The sequence below is a fragment of the Lepus europaeus genome, chromosome 5 (assembly GCF_033115175.1).
Source record: "Lepus europaeus isolate LE1 chromosome 5, mLepTim1.pri, whole genome shotgun sequence".
In the NCBI taxonomy this organism is placed as follows: Eukaryota; Metazoa; Chordata; class Mammalia; order Lagomorpha; family Leporidae; genus Lepus; species Lepus europaeus.
Genome location: NC_084831.1, coordinates 490026 through 504950, shown reverse-complemented (window position 1 = coordinate 504950; position 14925 = coordinate 490026). Strand labels below are relative to the sequence as shown.

The 14925-nt window shown below is 60.0% G+C and overlaps 1 protein-coding gene across 3 annotated transcripts in view; it reads left to right on the top strand.

Annotated features, from left to right (window-relative positions):
• GNB1 (G protein subunit beta 1) overlaps positions 1–12773 on the top strand; it is a 73979-nt gene extending 61206 nt beyond the window's left edge. For 2 of the 3 annotated variants that reach the window (XM_062190302.1, XM_062190301.1), the window contains 5 exons: positions 6707–6773; positions 9002–9203; positions 9773–9989; positions 11177–11288; positions 11448–12773. In XM_062190302.1, coding sequence (XP_062046286.1) covers positions 6707–6773; positions 9002–9203; positions 9773–9989; positions 11177–11283 — 593 coding nt within the window. In that variant the 3' untranslated portion in view covers positions 11284–11288; positions 11448–12773. The remainder of the gene's footprint in view (positions 1–6706; positions 6774–9001; positions 9204–9772; positions 9990–11176; positions 11289–11447) is intronic. The other variant, XM_062190303.1, reaches the window with a different exon arrangement.
• Positions 12774–14925: the final 2152 nt, after the last annotated feature.

The window sequence follows — 14925 nt, the reverse complement described above, 5'->3', positions numbered from 1 at the left end:
GCCACAATGGTTGGAGCTGCACCGGTCTGAAGCCAGGAGCCAGGAGATTCTTCCCAGTCTCCCATGTGGGTACAGGGGTCCAGGCACTTGGGCCATCTTCTACTGCTTTCCCAGGCCACAGCAGAGAGGTTGATTGGAAGAGGAGCAGCTGGGACTAGATGCGGTGCCCATATGGGATGCCTGCGCCACAGGCGAGGATTAACCTACTGCGCCACATTGCTGGCCCCGAGTGCTGGGGTTTGAGTCCCAGATCCACTGCCTATTCCAGATTGCTGACGGCGTGCACCCTGGAAAGCGTCAAGTGGTGACTAAAGTCCTTGGTCCCTGCCCTCCACTGGGGACACCCATGTCGAATGCCAGCCTCCTGGCTTTGACACCACCCAGCCCAGCTGTTGTGGGCATTTGAGGAGTGAGCCAACAGATGGAAGATTTCTGTGTCTCTATCTCTTATCTTTGAATAAAATGAGAAATAAAAGCCTTTTTAACTTTTCTGTTGCGATTTCTTATGTTTTTGTTTATACTGAGGTGTTCCTTTGCTTCCGTGAGCACAGTTACAGTAGCTGCTGTCGGCTCGGCTTCTACCGACCTGGGGCAGTACGCCTGGGAAAGGGCGTTCTTGCCCCCTCTGCCTCCCGGTGAGTGGAGGGATGCACAGGAAGCAAAAAGTTGTCAGCTCATCCCAGCATCTCATCTTGAGGTTGGTCTTTGGGATGACATTTTGCCAATTTTTCCCATCCTCCCGGGAGGACAGGGATCGCATTAGCTGAGCCATCCCTCTGCTCTCCAGGTCTTCATTAGCAGGCAGCTGGAGTAGGAATCAAACCCCGACGTTCCGGCGTGGGACGCGGGCATCCTAGCTGGCATCTTAAAAATGTAAACACTTATTTTTATGTATTTGAAAGGCAGAGTGCGAGGCAGCGGGAGAGGCAGAGAGAGAACAATCTTTCACCCACTGGCTTATCCCCTGAATGGCCACTCCAGGGTGGAGGCCAGGAACTCCATCCTGGTCTCCTGCATGGCTGGTGGGGGCCCAGGTGCTGTGCCGCCTTCCCCATCTTCCCAGGCTCATGGGAAGCCAGGTCAGAAGTGGGGCAGCCAGGAGTCAGGTCAGCACCATTCGGGAGACGAGATGCCGGTGCTCACGTGGTTTCCTCCTGCAGTGAGAAGCAGGACATCGTGTGTATTGGTGAAAGACAGGATGCAGAAGGAAGCTGCTGCCCTGGGGAGCGCCCCCCAGCAGTCACCACTGAGCGACTGGTGGTTTCTGTGGCTGCTGCCTCGGCACCCCCACCCCGTGCTCTTGCACTGCAGTCACAGACGGCCTCGGGCCTCTCCCATGCCTCCCCCATCCCTCGGCCTCCCTCCCAGCCTCCCTTCCATCCGACCAGTATAACAGATACAGCAAAGAAGGAGTTTCCCTTTCCTGGGCCCAGAGGGGTCTCAGTCCAGCCGGGAATCGTTCGGATTCCTTCGTTGGCGTGACGTTTTCCACAGTTGCTCTGTCGGCCTTGGCGCTCGCTCTCACGTTCCTAGCTGGTGACTGCAGGCTGTTCCGTCGTCTCTTCCTTTGCTGCCCACCTGTGCTCCCCAGCTCCCCTGCTTCCCCTCCCCGCAGGTCCTGCTGACCGCTCTTGTCTTGTGTGCGGCCCAGGTGCTCTGTGACATCTGTCAAGTCCGACTCCCTCCCAGTGGCAGTGCTGGCGCTCCTTGGCCTGCTTGTGGGTGCCCAGTGGGCTTCCCCGGCTGGGGTCTCTTCCTCGCTTCTCAGCAGATGGGGCTGCTCTCCCAGGTGCAGGCCAGAGCGAGATCTCAGTGTGCGTTCAGTGTGGATGTTTTGCAAGAGGACTCTGAGTCTCTTTCTTTTGTTTTTCACCTACAATTCCACCCAGAACTACGGTGTCACCTTTAAGAAGTTTGGAGAGTTCCGTCGTGTGGTTTGCCGACTTGGCCCTTCCGTGGGGCGTGCAGGCATGTGCAGATCTTGCCGCTTTCGGTATCCCCGCAGCAAAGGCCCCTGTAGGTGGATGATTCTGAAGCCCACACTCGTGTCCTTGGGGCGAGTGGCCAGGGGGGCTGCATGGGGCCATGCTTCCAGGACAGCAGCTCTCCGCACACAGGTGTGTGTGTGTGTGCATGTACACACAGCCCTCCGCACACAGGGGTGTGTGTGTGTACACACAGCCCCCTGCAGAGGTGTGTGTGTGTGTGTATGTACACACAGCCCTCCACACAGAGGTGTGTGTGTGTGTGTGTACACAGCCCCCTGCAGAGGTGTGGGTGTGTGTGTGTGTACACACAGCCCTCCGCACAGAGGTGTGTGTGTGTGTGTGTGTACACACAGCCCTCCGCACAGAGGTGTGTGTGTGTGTGTACACACAGCCCTCCGCACACAGGGGTGTGTGTGTGTGTGTGTGTGCAGTGATTCTTCCTCGTCACCGCCGGAGAAAGACAGGCTGCCCGCAGCTTGCGTTGGCCGAGGAGGGGAAGTGCGCCATCCGCCACTCAGCCTTCCCCAACCCCGGGGGACAGTCAGACGCAGTGGGGAGCCCATGCGAAGTAGGATCTCACTTTGTTGTAAAAGGGAGGTGTTTATATAGCTGCGGTACACAGCTACAGAGCGGATGCGGGCAAGGGGTGGGGTGATGTGATGCAAAAAGGTTTTAGCCACTCCTGTTATACCACCTTAATGATCCTTAGGCAAAAGCGCCCTGGGGCTGGGTCACTTACTGCCAGGGATTTGAAACTTGAAGACAGGTTTTCAAATGCGAGGCAGGCTCAGGAAGTTTCCTCTAGGCCTCTCCGGCTTCAGCCTCCCCCACATGTGTGTATGCATGGGCAGCCCCATGCACACGGGTGTGAGAGTGTATGTGTGTGTCTGTGCGCGCGGCCCCCTGCACACAAGTATGAGTGTGTGTGTGAGTGTGTGCGGCCCCCTGCACACAAGTGTGTGTGCGTGTGCACGGCCCCCTGCACACAAGTGTGTGTGTGTTTGTGTGTGTGCATGCACTCTTGGGTGGTTTTCTTTGTCCCGGACCTGGTGACTCGGCTTCCTGGGTGCCCCTGCTACCTCCTAGGAAGGCACCTTCCTGCCCCCTCTGCTCCCCACGCTGCCTCCCCTCAAGCCTCGTCCCTGCAGCTGGTGGCCCCACGAGGCTCGGGACCTCCATGTGTGTGCAGGCACCTGTGCTCCTGCTACACGCCTGCGTTTCTGCTTGGTGTGCGTCTGCCCTGCGCCTCTGCAGGTCCAGGAAGGCGGCAGCACGGCCTTCGCCAGGGCGGGGAAGGGCAATTCCCACCTGATGTGCTCCTGCCTCCACCCCGGGCACCAGGCGTCATGGCTGCCTCCGTTGGCTGAGGACTTGGGTGGACAGACAGCTCTGCACCTCTCCACAGTGGACACAGGCAGATGAGGGCGTGGGAACAAACCTTCAGAAGCCTCCTGCTGAGAGTGGAGCCTGGAGCCCCTGTGCCTCGTCACCGCCTGCCACTGGCCAAGAGGCCCCTGTGGGAAGCCCCGAGAGAGGCTGGGCTCTGCACCCTGACTGCTGCCTGCCAGCCCAGGCCACGCTGGGCCTTTGCTCCCTGGAAGGAACAGCTTTTCTGGAATTGCGCGGGACGATGGTTCCCACCCCTCGAGTGCCCGCACGCCGAGTCCCCTCCCTGGTGTCATTAGAAGCAGTGTGTGTCTGTGTTTTGAAAGCTCTCACCACACAGAGTTACAAAGGGACACTAGAGCAGCCTTCCCAGCCACTCCGCGGCCGCACACCTGGTTCATGTGCCTGACGGCCCCAGGCCACACGTGTGCTGCGGTGCTGCTTCTGGTCTTGATGTAACATGGCTCGCAGGCCGGCCGCGCTCCTGCTGTTGGAGGACCACTCCGGAGACCCTCAGGAGTTCCGGTGGTTGGCTGCCGTGGGGGAGGGTGTGGTCCGGAGAGCCCAGGCCTCTTTCACCTGAGCTGTGGCTCCTGGGTGAGAAGTTGGGGGCCAAGAGGCCAGCATCCTGAGGTCACGGCTCTTTCCTGCCCTTCTGCGCTCCCCGTTAGGGGTGACACTGCGTGACGTTGTCCGAATGGGAGCCTCCTAACCTGGCATGGGGATGCGGGGATTGTTCCCAGAAAGAACTGACAGCTGCGCGGACGAATGGGGAGGAGTGAGCCGGGCCGGGCGCAGGGCTGTGCGGGCTGCAGAGGGTGCTGGCTCGCCAGTGGCCTGGTGTTGCACGCGTGTTTCCCTGGGCACGTAGCTGCTGTCTAGAGATCGCCCCTCCGCGTGTCGGTTCTCTGTGCTCACACTCCACGCGTGTTTTCCTGGGCATGTAGCTGCTGTCTAGAGATCGCCCCTCCGCGTGTCGGTTCTCTGTGCTCACACTCCACGCGTGTTCGCCTGGGCACGTAGCTGCTGTCTAGAGATCGCCCCTCCGCGTGTCGGTTCTCTGTGCTCACACTCCACGCGTGTTCGCCTGGGCACGTAGCTGCTGTCTAGAGATCGCCCCTCCGCGTGTCGGTTCTCTGTGCTCACACTCCACGCGTGTTCGCCTGGGCACGTAGCTGCTGTCTAGAGATCGCCCCTCCGCGTGTCGGTTCTCTGTGCTCACACTCCACGCGTGTTCGCCTGGGCACGTAGCTGCTGTCTAGAGATCGCCCCTCCGCGTGTCGGTTCTCTGTGCTCACACTCCACGCGTGTTCGCCTGGGCACGTAGCTGCTGTCTAGAGATCGCCCCTCCGCGTGTCGGTTCTCTGTGCTCACACTCCACGCGTGTTTCCCTGGGCACGTAGCTGCTGTCTAGAGATCGCCCCTCCGCGTGTCGGTTCTCTGTGCTCACACTCCACGCGTGTTTTCCTGGGCACGTAGCTGCTGTCTAGAGATCGCCCCTCCGCGTGTCGGTTCTCTGTGCTCACAATCCACGCGTGTTCACCTGGGCACGTAGCTGCTGTCTGGAGATCGCCCCTCCGCGTGTCGGTTCTCTGTGCTCACACTCCACGCGGGCTTCTCCTTTCTACATGCTTCGTTTCTGCATTTTGCTGATCCACAGGGTGTCGCCTGCCTTGGCTGGTGTGGCCCAGCCCTAAGCGGGTGTGTCCCTGACAGTGGCCAGTGTCCCCAGAGCACTTGGGAGGCCGTGCTGGCCCTAACCCTGTGGCTGTGATAGCTGTGCTGTGCCTGCCCTTTGAGTCCTCGATGAGTTCTGGGTGGTGGTACGTGCACTGGTCCTCTGGCGACTGGGATGAGAACAAGAGTGTGAAGCAGTGGTAAACCCTGCAAAGTCACGACGTGTGGCCACGTCCACGCTGCATTTCTGTCTTTGCTGTTAGCTGCTCAGAACAGGGCTTCTGGGGGTGTCCCATGTGTGCCGAGCCCCCTGGACCTGGTACCCCCTTCCCAGTGCCCCCTCCCCCCACTGGACACAGTGTCACTGCCAGAATGCTGTGTTTTCCTGTTGCTTTGTGGTTTTTTTTTTAAGATTTTATTTATTTGAGAGGCAGAGTTATAGACAGGGAGAGAAAGGTCTTCCCTCTGCTGGTTCACTGCCCAGATGGCTGCAAGAGTCAAGGCTGAAGCCAGGAGCCTGGAACTCAGCCCGGCTCACCCACGTGGGTGACACAGACTCAAGTCCTTGAGCCATTATCTGTGTCTCCCAGGGTACACACGAGCAGGAAGCTGGAATCAGAAGCACAAGTTGGGACTCGAACCCAGGCCCTCTAGGGATGCAGGTGCCCTGAGTGGTGGGGTTTTTTTTTGTTTTGTTTTTTTGGTTTTTTTTGACAGCGTGGACAGTGAGAGAGAGAGACAGAGAGAAAGGTCTTCCTTTTTCCATTGGTTCACCCCACAATGGCCGCTGCGGCCGGGGCATTGTGCCAATCCGAAGCCAGGAGCCAGGTGCTTCTCCTGGTCTCCCATGCAGGTGCAGGGCCCAAGGACCTGGGCCATCCTCCACTGCACTCCCGGGCCACAGTAGAGAGCTGGACAGGAAGAGGAGCAACCGGGACAGAATCTGGCGCCCCGACCGGGACTAGAACCTGGTGTGCTGGCGCCACAGGCGGAGGATTAGCCTATTGAGCCGTGGTGCTGGCCTCTGAGTGCTGTCTTAACCACTGCCCGAAATGCCCGCTCCTGTTGCCTTGAGGATCCCCTGGTGGCCTGGGAGCCCTGGCGGCCCCGAGGCTCCTCTGGCCTTTCATGCTTGGAACCTCCTTCCCTTCTCGTCTGGTTGCCCCGCCCCGCCCGGCCCTCACCCACAGGTGGACACGTGCTGTGATGGCCTCTTCCTTCTCTCTGCCCCTGGAGTGTTAGGTCCGGGGAAGCAGGAAGTGTCTCCTTTGTTCAAGAATATGTCCAGGGGCCGGAAGCTGCCCAGCAGGCCTGGGTCAGTTCTTGTTCAGTGGGTGAACAGGTGAGCCAATGAGGGAGAGAAGGAGGGGCTCCCTCAGGGCCGTCTGTTTTCCCAGAAGAGCAGAGGAAAGACCACCGGTGCTGTGTAGGTGTGGGGTCCGTGTGAGGCGCTGTCACTGTCCTGCTCTCCGGCCTGGCCACGGCCTCAGCCCTGCCCGGCAGTGCATGCTGACCTGGCCCAGTGTTTGTAAGGAAATGGGGCGTCTGCCGGACTTTGAGATGTGCTCATGACGCCGCCCTGGCTCTGTGTCTGCTGAAGCGTAGGCTTAGGGTCTGCTCGGTGCAGGACATCATGTGGATCTGCTCTTTGCCAGGTTACTTGTCCTGCTGCCGATTCCTGGATGACAATCAGATCGTCACCAGCTCTGGAGACACCACGTGGTGAGTACTCGAGCCAGGCCTGCGGTGCCTTGGGGTCATGGTCAGAGCCAAAGATCTGGACACAGGAAATGCTGTCCTTGACCTTAGCTGGACCGTTCATATCGTCTGAAATGGCCTTGGGGTTCCAAACAGGAAGTAACAATGGGTGGAGCAGTCACTGCTTGTGGGAAGTGAAGCTGTTTGAACAGTAGCTGTGCATCAAGTATCTGCATATTTCCTTTTTATTAAAATTTATTTATTTGAAAGGCATAGGGGCCAGTGTTGTGGCATAGCAGGTAACATCATCCCCTATAGAGCTGACATCCCATATGGGTGCTGGTTTGAGTCCCGGCTGCTCCACTTCCAGTCCAGCTCTCTGCTAATGCACCTGGGAAAGCAGCAGAAGATGGCCCAGTGCTTGGGCTCCTGCCCCAACATGGGGGACCCTGATGAAGCTCCTGGCTTTGGCCTGGCCCAGGGCTGGCTGTTGTAGCTATCTAGGGAGTGAACCAGTGTCTGGAAGATCGATCTCTCTCTCTCTTTCAAAAAAAAAATAAGTCTTAAAAAAAAAAAAAAAGCATAGAGAGACAGAGACAGAAGAGACCCTCCTTTTGCAGGTCACCCCCCAGCTGCCCACAACAAGCCAGGGGGACAGGCTCAGTCTGAGTGGCAGGGACGCGAGCACTGGGGCCGTCACTGGCTGCCTCCCAGGAGTGAGCGGAGCTGGGACTCAAATCCAGGCACTGCAGGGTGGATGCCAGCGTCCGGGCAGCGTCTCACCCCCACCACCCACCCAGCCCAGCTCTCAGTTCTCCCCCGTGGGTGCTGTCTGTAGCCCTGGGCGGGGCCACCGCCCTGCGAGGCAGGATTCTGCTGCAGATGTCAGGTGCTGCCCTCCAAGGGACTCGTTCTCAGCCTTCGGTTTTCCGGAAACCCACGTCCATAATCTCTCGAGTTTTTTCATTTGTGTATAAATGACCAGCATTTAAGCCAGAGTCATTTTAGACAAACTGCCCTGGTGGATTTTCTTTTTCTTTTTTTTTTAAGATTTATTTATTTATTTATTTATTTGAAACAGTTACACAGAGAAGGAGAGGCAGAGAGAGAGAGGTCTTCCATCCACTGATTCACTCCCTAATTGGCCACAATGGCTGGAGTTGCACCTATCTGAAGCTAGGAGCCAGGAGCTTCTTCCGGGTCTCCCACGCGGATGCAGGGGCCCAAGGACTTGGGCCATCCTCCACTGCTTTCCCGGGACATAGCAGAGAGCTGGATCAGAAGGAGAGTAGCCAGGACTCCAAGTGGCGCCCATATGGGATGCCGGCACTGCAGGCAGCGGTTTTGCCCGCTACACCACAGCGCCAGCCCCCGGTGAGTTTTGTCATGGCTTGGTGGCCAGGAGCTGGCATGGCTGGCCAGGCTGTGACTCATTTGCCCAGTCACAGGGTCAGCACGGGGCCCACGTCACCTGCAGGCTCCTGCCTCCCTCAGCAACACAGGAGTCGGTATCACGAAGTGCCGGCCGTGTTGGCCTCATAGATTCATAGAGGACTTGGAATCCAGTCAGTCTCGCGGGACTGGAGGATTTTTGATGCTCCCTTAGGTCTGAGTCATTTCTTCTGACTCCGCTGTGGGACTTCCTTTCTGCCGTCCCCAGGCCCTGGAGCGGTCGCTCCCTGGGCAGTAGATGCTGAAATCCTTGGACTGGGTTTGTTTTCGGGCTGAGCCAGGTTTTCCTGGGAAGCTGAGATGAAGGCGCGGTGTCTGTGGTTGAGGCACAGAGGCAGCCATGACTTGGCTTTCAGAGCAGACGCCTGCCCTGGGCGGGTGCTGTTGCTGCTCGCCTGTGGCCACCGAGTGGCCGTGCCATGTCCTGTAACAGGTTCTCTGGAACTCCAGGGGGGCAGCGTGGGGCCTCAGACTTCCTCTGAGCCGTCTGCTTCCCTAGCATTGTCCCTCGGGTGCAGGAAAGCACGGAAGTGGCCGGCACTGGGAGGCTCCGGGGCCTTGAGGAGCAGCTGTGGGCAGAATCGGGTTCTCTCCCTGGTCCAGGGCTTGGTCAGCAGCTTCCTACTGCCCACTTCCCTCCACACACCTCTCGAGGAGCCCGAGCGGCCTTTGTGTGCGAGATTACAGGGTGGAGGCTTGTCTCGAGCGAGCCCTGAGGTTCCCGAGGCCCTGGGTGGTTGAGCACGTGACTCGTCTGTGATCTCAGCCCCATGCCCACTTGTCCATTGCTCCTGTTCCAGTGCCCTGTGGGACATTGAGACCGGCCAGCAGACGACCACATTCACCGGACACACTGGGGACGTCATGAGCCTGTCTCTTGCCCCTGACACCAGGCTGTTTGTTTCTGGTGCGTGTGACGCCTCAGCCAAGCTCTGGGACGTGCGAGAAGGCATGTGCCGGCAGACCTTCACAGGCCACGAGTCCGACATCAACGCCATCTGTGTGAGTCTGGGGGCCGCGGCTCGCTCCGTGCTCTAGCCTGCAGGCTGTCAGCTGTTTGTCCTGTCCACCATGTAAATGCAACCTGACTCACAAACTGGGGTGCAGAAGACTTCCGACGTGACCCCAGCCAGCTGCCCATGTGTCGGCCATAGCTCTCAGGCTTCGGTGGCGTGGCGGTGCTGTGACAGGCCCCGTTCCCACCCGTTGCAGGCCCCGGCGGGGTGTCCTGGAGCCGCTCCGGGTCCTCCTGAGCCCTTTGGCTGAAGGCAGTGCTGTCGCCTTGCAGCCTCCTGGAGGTGTTCAGATGTGTCTGGACGCGTCTGGTGTGCTGCAGGCCGACCGTTGCCTGCTCAGTCCCTCCCTCCTGCCTGAGCTGAGGCTGAAGGCTGGTGGCCCAGAGCAGTCAGCTGACCACATCTCACTGCTGGGCTGCAGTGGAAGCGGCTGTTCGGAACAGCGGCCATGGCGTCCCCGCCCCGCCCCAGTCCTCGCCAGAGCCCAGCCCTGCTTAGCTTCCTGCCGTGCCTGCGTCGCTGTCACATGCTGCCATGGTTCTCTTCCTCTTCTAGTTCTTTCCAAACGGCAACGCGTTTGCCACCGGCTCAGACGACGCCACCTGCAGGCTGTTTGACCTTCGCGCAGACCAGGAGCTCATGACCTACTCCCACGACAACATCATCTGTGGGATCACCTCGGTCTCCTTCTCCAAGAGCGGGCGGCTCCTCCTCGCCGGGTACGACGACTTCAACTGCAACGTCTGGGACGCGCTCAAGGCTGACCGGGCAGGTAGGCGGCTGGGGCTGTGACCGACACACGTGGGCTGAAGCGGTTAGGTTTGTGCTGCTCAGGCCGTGCGTGACGGGGTGTGGTGATGGGGATGTCCACCACGTCCAGGCCCTGGCCCCTGCCAGTGCTGGCTCAAGGGGCACCAGAAGTTCCTCCCAAGTGCACCTGTGAGGAGGGGGTGGCACAGCAGAGCGGGGACCCTGACCCCGGGCGCTCCCTCTGAGCTGCTGGCTGCAACGTGGTGGGGTGGGCAGGTGTGGTTCTGTTTGAAGTCTTTTTGTTGGATACATGTTTTTATTTTTTAAATGAATTAATTTATTTGAAAGGCAAAGTGACAGAGAAAGGGAAGGAGATCAGAAGGGGGGAGAGAGAGAGAGAGAGAGAGAGAGAGAGAGAGAGAGAGAATATCTTCCACCCACCAGCTTATTCCCCAAATGGCTACAACAGCCAAGGCTGGGCCAGGCCGGAGCCAGGAGCTCCATCCTAGTCTCCCTTGTGGGTGGCAGGGGCTGAAGCACTTGGGCCACCTGCTGCCTTGCCAGGCGCATGCCAGGAATCTGGGGTCAGAAGCAAAGTAGCTGGGATGTGACACTGCAGTGAGGCCGCCCGCCTGGCCCACCCACCACAGCACCGACACCCGTGCACGTGTTTGTTTTGCTTTTCAAGTTCTATTTATTAGAGAGTGAATTCCTCCCAAATGGCCTCAGTGGCCAGGGCTGGGCCGGCCGAAGCCAGGAGTCAGGAGCACCGTCCAGGTCTCCCATGTGAGTGGCAGCAGTCCGAGCACCTGGGCTTCCTCTGCTGTCTTCCAGGGCCATCAGCAGGGCGCTGGAATGGAAGCGGAGCAGCCGGGACTGAACCAGCTCTCCCAGGGGTGCCAGTGTAGGAAGTGGTGGCTTCAGCCAGTGCACCACGGTGCTGGCTGCTTACTTAAGGGCACCACGGCGCACTCAGGGGCCAGCGCGTGCTGCGGCGCGTCACTGTGTGTCGGTGCCTTTCCCAGCTCTTCCCCCCACTTGGTGACCGACTCAAGGCTGGGCCCTGGAGTGTTGGTGTCCCTGGAGCCTTGTCTTTGCAGAGGAGCAGGGCGCTGTTTGCACCCCTGGGACATGACGGGCACCGTCCCTCCTGGCTGCCTGAGCTGTCGTGGGCACACATGGGTGACTGTGGCTGTTTGCCCCTCCCAGGTGTCCTGGCTGGTCATGACAACCGCGTCAGCTGCCTGGGAGTGACGGATGACGGCATGGCCGTGGCCACGGGGTCCTGGGACAGCTTCCTCAAGATCTGGAACTAAGGCCGGTAGGTAACGCCGAGCCCGGGCGCCGCCCCGCGGGCTGTGCGTGCCGGTCGTGTGCGCGGGCAGCCCCGTGAGGCCGTGTGCCCCCGCTGCGAGCGGAGACGCCGTGTGCTGGACTTGAGTTTCCGTCCTCTTGACGCCGAGCTGTGCTGTTTCCGCAGCAGGCAGCCCCGTGGTGACTGGAAGACCATTCCGACCTTGAAGCGTCCCAGTGATAGCGCGTCCTGTCCAGCCACTCTCACGTGGACACCCACACCCTCAGCACTTCAAAAGGGCAAAGATCTTCTCCTTCACCTACGCTGAAACCAAGAGCACAATCCCACTCCGAGAAGACGCGTGCCGTCCGCCGCGAGCCGCGCATTCCTCCCGGGGCCATCGTCTCTGTTTTCTTTTTTGTCTTGAATGAATTTTAAAAGGAAATACTATAATAAAAACGTTACCCTGAAGGTAAATGAGTGTATTGTGAGACAGACACAGCTTCCGTTAGTTTACCCGAGTTGTAGACCAGTGACCCTGTTCTGTGATGTCCCTGTGAAACGCGCCCAGGACCCCGCCGAGCTGGGCCCCCGGGCCTGCCGCTGTGAGCGGGGTCGTGGACGCACGCGTGGCTCCCTGGGACGCGTCCCCGAGCCCCTGGTTTTCTGTTGCTTGTCTGGTGTCACCGACCGTTGTCGCACACGAACACGCTGAGCAGTGAGGTGAGCAGGCACACGCCCGCCGCCGCGCCAGGAGCGTGTGTCTGCCAGACGCCGTCAGGTGCTTGGATAGTCAGTCGCTTACTCGTGTATGAAACAATGTACAAATCAATGTTTTGAAAATAATGATCTCAGACTTTCTAAGTTAAATTTTAAAGAATTGATTGTTTGCCATATTGGGTGGGTTTCTCCTTAGAATCGCATGCTGTAGAAATGCTCAAAAGTGCATACGGGACTAAGTCCTTAGATGTTCTTTTCTTTAAGAAAAACCCTCTGAAGTTGTACCCACGGCCCTGCCCTCACCGTCGCCCTGTGCACACTTCGGAAGCAGCACAGTAGCAGCTCTGCACGCTTGGCTCGCGGGAAAGCCCTGTCGTCTTTATTTCTTAAACAGAAAACAAAAAGCCAGTTCTGTTGCAAACGGCTGCTGTTGGATTCTGAGGGCGGGAGGAGGGTGGGCCTGCGGTCCGGTCCCTGGTGGGTCCCCCATGCCTGCCGTCACGCAGAGCCTCCCGCTCCCACGGCGCCCGTGTCCACAGTGCTCTGGGCCCCTCCCGCCCCCACAGCAGCAGTGGCTTCTCCCTCCTGTGTTGCTCGACCTCCTGTACAAGCCTGTGCTGTGCTGCCATAGGCCTGGACCTGGCAACGAGATACAACCGAACCCCTCCCTCCCCCACCCTCTGCCCTCTGACCTTTTGTATTTAAGTCCGTGTACTGCAAGGACGCCGGATGCCAGGTAGATCTGTTAGACTGTGCTGTTATTTAAGACGAATAAAGCAGTTTGACACGAGGGCCTCCTGTCGTGCTTGCTCGCCGTCCGTCCGTGTCCGCTCCGGGAGGCTGTGCCAGGGGCCCCCGGCCACCCTGCGGTGGGGAGAGTCCGCCTGCCACCCGACGCCGGCCTTGGTCTCTGCTCCCTCTACCCCTCCCCTGAACTCTCAGGGTGGGGTGGACCGTGTCTCACTAGAAAAAGTGAGCATTTGCCCCGGAGACTGCGTGTGTCACTGAGCCACTTCCTCGCTCACAGTGGGTGACAGATTTCCCTGGATCCTGCGGAATCTGCAGGACCCACGCAAGGTCCCTGGGGTTTTCGTGGCTCAAAGTGCTGGCTCAGTGCAAAGCGTCCCCACTGGGGTGTCCCGAGGGAGGAGGGGGTCCTGGCTGGCTCTGATGCTCCAGCTGGGTGTGAGGGCTCCCTCAGCCACCTGGTTGTCACTGCCAGGCCGTGGGTTCATTTGAGATGGGACCCGTGCTTTCCACCTGCCACCTTCCGAGGCAGCTGTTTGGACAGGTGAGCGTCACCTGTGCCTGCGTGGGGCCTGTGCTGTTGGAGGCTCTCAGGGTGGGGGGACTTGGCCGGCCGGCAGGGGTGGGTTTGCCTGGCTCGGAGCTCCCCCACTTCTTCCTGAAAACTGTTTTTCATAGATGTGCGGGCTTCAGCCCTGGGGCTGTCTCAGAGGAGCCCCGTGTAGAAGAGTGTCGGGGAGCACCTGAGGTCCCTCCTGACAAGGTGACCCTGTGCAGGCAGAGGCAGGGTCATGCCTTGGGGCAGTGTCTGAGCAGAGCTGGGGGCGCTACTGACCACTTCCTCTTGGAATTTCTCCTTCCCACAGCCCAGCCCTTGCCCCTTTTTCCCCTTAGCTCTGACCTAGGACAGCGGGTACCTTAGCTCCCCTTAGGAAAGCAGCCGGTGAAACTGGTTCCAAATATGGCATTCAGGCAGTGGCACCTGGTGAGGACGGGGTAGCAAGGGGAGGGTCGTGGTCGAGCCACACCTCGGGTGCAGGATTCAGACTTGCACAGGTTGAGGGGGCTGGGAGCCCCTCAACACACCCCACGTGTGCTGCCTGCACCCCAAGTGCCGGGCACCCCCTTCGCTGCCCTGTCCCAGTCTGCCCTGCAGCCCCCACGATGCTCCGGAACCTGGCCCTGCCCCGCCTGTGGAGGTGTGTGTACCTGCAGGTGCTGGCAGGTGCACGTGAGTGCACCTCCCCTGTCCCTAGCAGTTCCCCCAGCCGCCTCAGCCTCCTGGCCATGCAGCCTGCCCTGTGTCCTGGGGGCGTCTCCGAGGCAACACCAGCTCCATGCCAAGGATTCTGTGCTGACCCCTGCTGCCCTGCCCCTGGCAGAGCCTGACCCTCAGCAAGGAGCCCACAGCAGGGGCACCCTGCGCTGCCCACAAGCACAACACAAACACGCCACCCAGTGTTGCTGCTGCCACACCAGTGGTCGGGCTGACCCAGGGCAGCTGTGTTCCTGGGAGCAGCAGGCCTGGCCGCACTGCCCCGGCCCCCCAGCATGGCTCCTCAGAATCCAGGGTGACCTTGGGCAAGTTACTGGGCCTCTGGACCTCAGGGTTGAAAGGCTTGCTTCAGGGGTGGGGGAGGGGGGCTTGTGGACATCGTGAGCCCCGCCACCCCAGGCGCCACCCCAGGCACCTGCCGTTTGGAGGGATGCTGGTCCCTGGGCAGCCCTGGGCAGCCTGGTCAAGACCGCGCCCCTCCCCTCCCCCTCCTCACTCCCCTCTGCTGAGCCAGGCACAAGGTCGAGGGTGCCAGGGCCAAAGCAGCCCAAACAGATGCCTGTGGCGTGTGCAGCTGTGGGTGAGGGTCCCCGAGGAGGGCCTCGGGCCTGGGAAGCCGGCCCCAGCCTGCTGACCTGGGGGAAGCTCGTGGCACACCTCCAAGGGCAGGCTCAGCCCCTCCTGGCCACTTCCTCTTCTGGGTGCCGAGCCCAGCCAGCGGAAGCCAACGTCCCCACCCCTGAGCTGGGAGTACAACCCCAGGAAAGCCGTGGCCTAGAGAGCCAGGGGCGGCCCTCCCCCCACCCCCACGTCAGCCTGAATGACAGGAGCTGCCCGGTCCTGCGCCTCCCCCAGCCCCAGGCCTCCGAGGACAGGCCGAGCTTGGTTTGGTTTGGCTTGGCGTGCACACGCCCTAGGGCC